We start from the raw sequence: 8,875 nt of genomic DNA, 5'->3' as shown, positions 1-8,875 counted from the left end.
ATGGTTCGTGAATGCAAGGCTGGTTTATCTGCGCTTTATAAACTATTGCACATTCGTAATTTAGCCTATCAATAATCATATGCTGCAGATTATGCATGCACATCCAACAATTCATTGCATATCCCTGCAGCCCCTCTAGCCAATAAACCCCATCAATTTGAAGCTGTAGAGTAGACTACACAAAGGAGACTGTCAGGTTAGAACCTCTTCACCTTAAACACCAGGTGGCGGTAGTGGCTTTTAGAGCTATTGCTACTGCCACTGACGACTACTTTGCGTTGGTGTTCACCACATCATCGCTTGACGGAACCTTTCCTTCCTGGCTGGAGCTCCATTTGAATCATTTTCATTTTCCTTTAAAACGCGAATTATGGGTACGTACATTTGTGCATTTGGGGTATATAGATAAGGGTTCAGTAATTAGTTATTGGTTATGCTATTTGGCAGGATGCTTGATATCGGTTGAGTCCTTGATTTATCATTTAACTTACAATCAACTAACGTTAGTTAGCAATCCAAGCTAACCTTAGCTAACTTCATTTGACTGGAAAGGCTTGTTTTCTGTCATTTGTACTTATGCCAGTTTTTGGCATACCCAACTGGCATAAGTACAGTTTTCTCCTGGTTTCTTATGTTAGTATACGATAAGCAGGCACGTTCGTTAAGTAATCGTTGACGTTAGTTTGCACTGCGAACTGCAGATCAATAGCTTGCACTTCAAGGAACATATCGTTATAATTAGAAGTATGTCAGAGATTGTCTGCGTCCATTCTGTCCCAATTGCATACAGTGTTGATAAAGACTACTGTTTGCCCACAGGAACACTATAGAGACACTCTTGAGCGCAGTAGAGATTATTTTATTAGCTAAAGGTAACCTACTAGGTCTTGTCACTGTTGTATCTTTCGGGACATGTTTCTAGACGGATTTTTTGGAAGTCGTACACTGACGTGTCCCTAACATCCTCAAGCCGAAAGAAGCGAAATAAGTAAAATCAGAGCCCGTCTACGGAGAGCCTCCCCACTCTCTATTAATCCCACACAAACCGAATTTTGGCTGCAGTTCACCTAGATGGCGATCGCGGGCGAGTCCAAAATACATGGGGTCCTATGGAGCTACATGGCTACATTTATTGTTTTCACCTATTTAACAACTGAAACCCTCAGATTTTATTTTATTTTTCGCAAAATTGATATGGATTATCAATCAAAAGTGAAATAATCCGGGAGTCTTGTCCTTTCGTTTTCTTACAGGTTGGGTCGTTGTTGCCCATAACACGCTAGCATTGATGCTATGCTATGCTATGATCATGCTAATGAATGACGTCATTGACACGTTTGAAAGGCTTTTTAGAACAATTAAGTGACTTTAAAAAATATAATACTCAACCAAGTGTATTGTCTTTGTCTCCCCTTTCGAATACAATATTCAAATTACTTGAAAAAAAATTATATCCCGAGAAAAGTGTATTTTGAGGGGTACAGCTCCATAGACCTCCATTCATTCTGGACTCGCCCGCGAGCGCCCCTAGATGCAGTACCACACCGGAAGAGTTCCGAGAGTGAAGGTTCTCCCCTTATTAGACATTCTCTGGTAAAATACACCAGTAGAGGGAACTCGTGTATCCTGTGAGTTAGTGACTACATTCTATTTTCTCTGTTTGACTCGCATTCCCTATGCTGTGTTGTAGCAGTAAATACAGGCACATCCCTGGTGCTGTCCAGCCTGCTGTCGGTGCTGGTATTCGCCGGTATGCAAATGTTCAGTCGTCAGCTGAGCTCCACGGAGTGGCTAACCATCCTCGGCGGGTTCCTGGGCTCTGTGCTTTTTGTCTGCTCTCTTACTGTATCCTTCAAACACAATCCTGACCAATGGCCTTTCTTTAGAGTGGGGACAGAATGGGGGCAATTTGTGGGGCAATACTCCACATGATACAGTCAGGTTATTTGTTTATTTTTGCTGCAGCCCAAACATACATGCAGGTGTTTAAAAAAAAAAGTAATGCATGTTTATTAGTGACAGATGTCTGTGGGTTGAAGAGAGTTATGCACAACGATTGTTTTGCCACATTTATCGCTATCTGGAAGTTGTGTAAGAAATCTCAATCTTTTTTTATTTCATCAGTGTTGGAGCCAGACTGTGTTGTTATTTATGATACGAATATGAAATATATTTTTGTTGGCATAAAACTATGAATAGATTATGAATGGTGAGTAAAACGTAAATTGCTGTCAGGGAGTATTTCCTCTTAACGTTTAACTCAGGCTTTCAATAACCTGGAGAACCTGGTCTTCGGAAAGGGCTTCCAGGCCAAGATCTTCCCAGAAAGTGAGTGTGCATTTCACAGATGTTTTTTGGGCCAACTCTTGGGGGGGTTTTGGGGTTCTTTTCTGTTCTCTTTTGCTGACCTTTCTCTCTCTCGATCCCACAGTCACTGTGTGCCTGTCACTGGCTCTGTTTGCGTCTGCGCTGGTGCATCGGGTCTGTGTGACCACATGGTGAGTGTTCTCTACAGATGCCTCCTGCACTTGCAGGCAGGCTACCCCTGGCATGTCATTCAAGTGTTCTGTTCGTGGAGCATATGCTGCAGTGCAAACAATTAGCTTACATACTAACCTGTGGAGCTGCCTACACCAGACATGATAGTGGCGCGTACATTTGAAAAAATTAGACCAGCCTAAAACTATTTTTACGCCCCTCCGTAAACGGAAGGCTTCAATTATGCTGGTTGTCCTGGTGAAGCCTGCCTGTCAGTCTGGCTGACACCAAACCATCTGTGTCATCTGTGTTATACTGACTCTTATCAGGGCAGCCATTGGTTGTGTGTGTTATACTGACTCTTATCAGGGCAGCCATTGGTTGTGTGCAAAAGTGGTGCCAACTGTCCTCTTCTGTCTGTCATTAAATAAAGCCCGCCCCATGCCGGATAAGTGGTTACGATTAGTTCCTGGGATTCCGGTGATTTTAGAAATCACAGGCACGTTCACGTGGACACTTCTATTCCGATTAGAAACGGAATAACAGCTCAATCGGAATAAAAATGATCATATAAACACCTCAATTGGAATGAAAATTCCTAATCAGATCAGAATTTTAATCGGAATGAAAGAGATGGTGAAGTCTGTTCCTGTTCCGATTGAACAGCGTGTATACGGTCATTCGGATTGACCGCTGCACTTTCTCAATGAAAAGTAGGCAATAACAGCTATTCTGATCAAAGATTCTAAAGCGCTTGAGAGCACCTGATCAGAATAAAACACACCCCATGTAAACAGACAACACAATTATTTCAATCGGAATAGTTTAATCGTAATGACAAAAAAAGCTGTCCATGTAAATGTGGCTACTGAGAGAGTCACCAGATGGATCTGCCAGAGCAAACTCAAATTCACTATCATCCTCAGGCTATGCTACACCAGCTTTTGTGAAACCTATCCCTTATCTTCACGGTCTGCATCACATCCCCTGTAGTGACACCAGTTTGTCATATGAGGAGATGGCGGCTGAAACACTTCCCACTTTTCAACCTAATGTAGCACTGGCAGTGATCGAGTCTGCACAACACAGGGAATCCTTAGGATATTTCGAGACCTTCAAAACAAGGATCACATGTTCTAACACAATAACGAGGGTTTCTGTTAGGTTATGCACATTCCTTTCTGCAGCTGAAGGAGAGTGATGCTCACTGCCTTGCCTGATTTCACCATGTCTGAGTGTTCTGTGGAGCAGGCCTAATGTGTGTTGTTGGATCATTAGTGTTGATTGATCTATACACTAGCACTTACTGCGAACATTTTTTTCTTTTTTTTTTTTTCTCTCTCCACTATTTCCCTCTTCAGCCTGATCTTCTCTCTCTTCTCACTGTACTACATCAACAAAGTCTCAGCCGCTCTCTACCAGGCTGCCGTTCCCACGACAACGCCCGCCAAAATCACCGGCAGCAAGGGCAAGAGGAAGAATTAAAGCACTGATGTTGTCATCAATTGGTTATCCAATCAGCATTCAGACCCAGCCGAGGAAAGATGACAGACGAAGACTCCCCACCTCTCCACCTCAGAGCAGTGGCTGAGCGTCACATTCAGCCGAAGTCCTAAGTGATTACTACATTCCAGTGCTCAGAGACATCTGAAAACGGCTACAAGGTCTCCTTGAATATGTTGCTGAGATTTGTGGGTTTATGTTTGGTTATGATCATTTTTTGTTTACTCATGAAGCAGATTTGTAATTAAAACACTGAAAGTGGCATTGGATTGTTTTCATCTTTAACAGATTGTGGAAATCCATGTGAGCTCCATTATTATAGACATGAGCTACTTACTCACTTTAAACATTATTATAGACATAAGCTACTTACTCACTTTACACATTATTATAGACATAAGCTACTTACTCACTTTACAGTGCACTACAGTATATAGTGAATAATCCATGTGAGCTCCATTATTATAGACATAAGCTACTTGCTCACTTTACACATTATTATAGACAAGCTACTTACTCACTTTACAGTGTACTACAGTATATAGTGAATAGCCACTAGTTAAACAGTATTTATTGCAACACAAAGTGAATTAGTGGGTATTTTGAATGCAACTTAAAGTCTTTGTAACTGAAAAACTAACTTTAGGCTACTTATACTACTAGAGGTAGTCAGAAGCTCTCATTGCTTCCCTTGCTCAGTTCTTAGTTGTCCTTTCATTTCTTTTACGAGCACAATAGTGGGTTTGAGTCTCCCTTCACCGGTCCATACAGCCGATGGGCTCTAGTGTCAAGAGACCAGTATCCTTGGTAACAGCTTCTGTGTGCCCTCTCTGAGCCGTTCACAATGGCCGAAGCGTGCAACTTAATTACCCCCCAACTTACACTGGACGTTAATGAGGAACAAAGAACGTCAGGGAAACGACAGCATTTGCTAGATTACACACAGGAAACAAATGTCTTAAACTGAATATGAACACCGATGGTAAGATCATGTGTCAACTCTTTGCAGGCAAGGTGAGTTGAGGTGGAGGACAGTACAGTACTCAGATATGGATGATCAGTGTCCAGCGAATAGTTTTTTACGCAAATCTTGGTTTTGTTATACAGTATAGTACACCTATGGTCCCTAAATCCAAGACATCTACAGGAGCCTTGAACTAGGAAATAAACTAATCTCACACCTAATGCATAACGTCACTAGTAGTATTTCATACTAAGGAAGATGTATAAGTATAAATACACTTTTGTCCCCGTGAGGGAAATTTGGTCTCTGCATTTATCCCAAACCGTGAATTAGTGAAACACACTCAGCACACAGTGCAGTGAGCTGCCTGCAACAACAGCGGCGCTCTGGGAGCAGTGAGGGGTTAGGTGCCTTGCTCAAGGGCACTTCAGCCGTTCCTACTTACAAGTCTGTGTAATATTCTGTCATATATCTTACAGGTGGAGCTCCACCTCTACAAACATTTTGCATCTTGCAGGTGCTTTAACATAATTACAAGGGGAATTACCAATATTCCTAATATAATGTGTGGTTGAATAATGAATAATGCGTGGCTCCAAAGAATCCACCAAGGGCATCCCTGCAGTGTACATGAATGAACACGTACATGCCCCAACAGGCAGACTGTGTGTGTAAGTGTGTAAGAATGCAAACAACCACTGACCAAACCTACAATAACCTCATAAAGAACACACAGCAGGAAAACCCACTCTGGTCACTATGGCAATGGGTGCCACACCCTGTGAAAAGTGAAGGTTGAGCTGGGCTTACCTAATCCACCACCTACTCACTCAGACACATGATAAGCACACACCTCCCTCTTGAAAACATTCCAGTGTCCCTATGACAGACCTCCTGACTGACATAAAGACTGCAATTAAAGAACTATTAAACACTTTCAAACTATGGAGATCAGATCATCTCTGAGCAAAGAGGTTACCACGAATGATTAAAACACTAGAATGCACTGGGGGAATATAAAACATTGAACATGATAACATTCTTTCCCGATTTTACCTCTCATTTTGTTTTCTCTGGCACACACACGCGCACGTTAGTTGTCGGTTTTAGACCTATGAGTCACTGAGTTGGGAAATGCTTTGGTTAGTGGGGGTGCTGAAGAGGCTGATAGGAATAATGTTGAACTAATGTCGAACTTGTTGCGTTCACTGTGAGATTTTTGTACACCAACAGTTCTTTCTGCTGCAAAATATGTTTCAGCTCTCCGCAGACTAAAAGAAAGTAGGCCTACACGACCTTATTATTTAGATAGGCATGTGTCATTAGCGTTTATGAAATGTTCACAGCATCCGCACAAGGGAATGACGCGTGGGAGGGGAAGGCAGGCATGGGCGGTGTCTACATATAAATTCTGGACCCAACTATTTGCACAGCTCCTCCTGCGAAGCATACTTCTGTACCTCGGACTGCTACTTCCTTGGCTTTGAGCGGTACGTGATCCTTTAACCACACTGGAATTTTCACTTTTACAACGTTGGTCAACACAAATAACGGTAGTCTTATTTTGTCTAGATGGAGTAAATATTTAGTCGTTACTATATGTCATACCTGGTTGCTACTACATTATCGCGTTCACTTTCGAAAGTAGGCTAGACTTCTCGACTAGCCTCTCATCTTATTTTATTAAACAGGATTCAGGCAGAGTTTAACGTAACCTAACACAATAAAGGTAATTTTGATTCAGTCAGTCGACTATCACTTTGTCACATAGTCCTTTTTCTAGCGACGAAGTCTATTTAGTTGGCATTTCTGTTGCTCTTTTTCGGAAGTAGGCTTTTACGCACAGTGGTAAAATGAACTGTCAATTGAAAATTTGATTTCTCTCTCTCTCCGTTTCTCTATCTGTATGTATGCCTGTGTATCTATATTTTATTTTTTGTCTATCTCTCTTTGTCTAGCCTATCTCTATTTATTCTGGGCCCTAGAATAATCGGTCACCGTCAGGTTCACTGTGAGAGGCAGAAGAATGCGCGATTGCCTAAGAACTTGTTTCAAAGCCAAAATCAACCGACACCATTTCCACTTCACCGATCAGCATTGTCTGTGTCTGTCTTTGCAAAGTATAGTCCTTGTAGTTTTTACAAGTAAAAACTCTGTCTCTCTCCCTCCCTCCCTCCTCCCTCTCTCTCTGTCTGTCTGTCTCTCTCTCTCTCTAGCAATCATGCCGTCTGATTTGGAAACATCGATGGAGACTTTGATCAAAGTATTCCACAAGTACGCCTCAAGGGAGGGCGACAGCGGGACACTCAGTCGCAAGGAACTGAAAATGTTGATGGAAACAGAGTTGGCCGGCTTCCTGAAGGTTGGCCTACCACTATCTACACGCTAGCACCAACCCCATATGCCAATTCCCTTTCAATCCTTGTCCGTGATGCATTGTCTGTCTAACATCAATGAATTGCACATGCTATTATCTATGTTTTGAACATCCTCCCTCTTGTCCTACCCCTGTAGTCGCAGAAAGATCCAGGCGCTGTGGACCGCATCATGAAGGATCTGGACACCAATGGGGATGGCGAGGTGAACTTTGAGGAGTTTGTGTCTCTGGTCGTTGGCCTTTCCATCGCTTGTGAGAAATGCTACCAGCTGCACATGAAGAAGGGAAAGAAGTGAGGGAGTGTGCGGAGTGGGCTGCAGAGAAGGGTCGAGAAGAGTGTGCCTTTTGTACCAAGTATTTTTTTTTTTTGGTTATGTGAGTTTCAATAAAACACTGGCTTTTTTGAATGAGTGTCCGTACATGTTTCAGCAGAGTAAAGTGTGTGTATGTGTGTCAGGATTGTGCACAATTCGAATTGCAATAATGCTTCCCGTTTGCTAGCTCAATTAAAAATAAATTAAATTGGAATTTAAGAGCCAGTTTCAATTAAATTCTGGAATTTTGCACAAGCTTGGTGTGTGTGCATGTGTATTTTGAAGAGATTTGGATGATCTCAGGAAGTCATTAGACCATACTTACAAAGCTATCCATATACGGCATCGACAAAAGTGAACGTCTCAATTATTAGGATGTTCTTTAACCATTTGGATTGAATGGAAGTGTTTTTCTCTTGTCCCGTGACACTGAGGCGGCGCCAGAGATATTTCTGCAGGTGCTGGGGGAGCTCGGCTTTTAATCGAGGGTGCTATATGAGGGTCATATGGTTCTCTACAACAACACCCCCCCCCCCCCCCCATCTTCTTAAAAGTGACTGTTATCTGTTTACATGTTAGCTCTCTCCATGGAAAGCGTTATAGGCTACAAATCGACTGTATAATATTATTCGGCTACCTCCGGCACCGACAGACATATTGCCTATAGGCCTACCTGCAATAGGCTATCACTCACTGCTTGACGACTTACATCTGTCACAAGTCGTGACTTATGCCAATTAAACTTTTAATTTGCAACAGCCTAATTTCGAACAGACTAAATGTATGAAACATTATTTAGCTTTTAAAACTAACATCTAATACCCTAGCCAGTTTGATATAAAATTGACATTTACATTTATGGGAAGTTACAGGTAATATCCCATTCTGTTTTTTGTTAAGTAGCCTACGTTGCCTATATTTTTAAATTATAAACCATTGGGCATATTTTCTTCGGGGTGCTAGCGCCCTCCTGGCGCCGCCCTGACATATATGATCTAGGAAGAACCATCACAGAATCCTTGATTTCTGCTCCGTTTCAACCCTATCTGGTGAAATGTCACCAATGTAAGACTCTGATATCATCCTAGCAACATTCTGGATAGCATTCCCTAGTTGCCATGACACCATCCTAGCAACATTCTGGATAGCATCAGAGTGTTAAATTGGTGAAATTTAACCATGTGATGAGTTTTTCCAGATCCCATCACATACCATAATCATTGGAATTAATGTGATCCT

The 8,875-nt window shown here is 42.1% G+C and overlaps 2 protein-coding genes across 3 annotated transcripts; both read left to right on the top strand.

Annotated features, from left to right (window-relative positions):
- The first annotated feature begins 265 nt into the window (after positions 1–265).
- Positions 266–4,243, top strand: krtcap2 (keratinocyte associated protein 2). Of its 2 annotated transcripts, none has more exons than XM_076279772.1 (5): positions 266–374; positions 1,691–1,845; positions 2,265–2,328; positions 2,432–2,498; positions 3,840–4,243. In XM_076279772.1, exons 1-5 carry the CDS (start codon positions 371–373, stop codon positions 3,961–3,963), a joined length of 414 nt encoding a protein of 137 aa, XP_076135887.1. In that variant the 5' UTR covers positions 266–370; the 3' UTR covers positions 3,964–4,243. The 2 variants fall into 2 exon arrangements, with proteins under 2 accessions (XP_076135887.1, XP_076135888.1); XM_076279773.1 differs by having other exon boundaries at positions 268–374; positions 1,694–1,845.
- A 2,094-nt stretch (positions 4,244–6,337) lies between these two features.
- On the top strand, positions 6,338–7,729 carry s100a10b (S100 calcium binding protein A10b). The gene is made up of 3 exons (XM_076279771.1): positions 6,338–6,435; positions 7,162–7,307; positions 7,460–7,729. Exons 2-3 carry the CDS (start codon positions 7,167–7,169, stop codon positions 7,616–7,618), a joined length of 300 nt encoding a protein of 99 aa, XP_076135886.1. The 5' UTR covers positions 6,338–6,435; positions 7,162–7,166; the 3' UTR covers positions 7,619–7,729.
- The last annotated feature ends 1,146 nt before the right edge of the window (positions 7,730–8,875 follow it).

Source organism: Alosa pseudoharengus, unplaced genomic scaffold (assembly GCF_046254945.1).
Source record: "Alosa pseudoharengus isolate Yale_2024_CS ecotype anadromous, Long Island Sound unplaced genomic scaffold, YU_APseudo_1.1 YU_APseudo_1.1_scf_12, whole genome shotgun sequence".
NCBI classification, from domain to species: domain Eukaryota; kingdom Metazoa; phylum Chordata; class Actinopteri; order Clupeiformes; family Clupeidae; genus Alosa; species Alosa pseudoharengus.
Note: the sequence above shows the minus strand (reverse complement) of the source record. Positions and strands in the feature narration are given on the sequence as shown.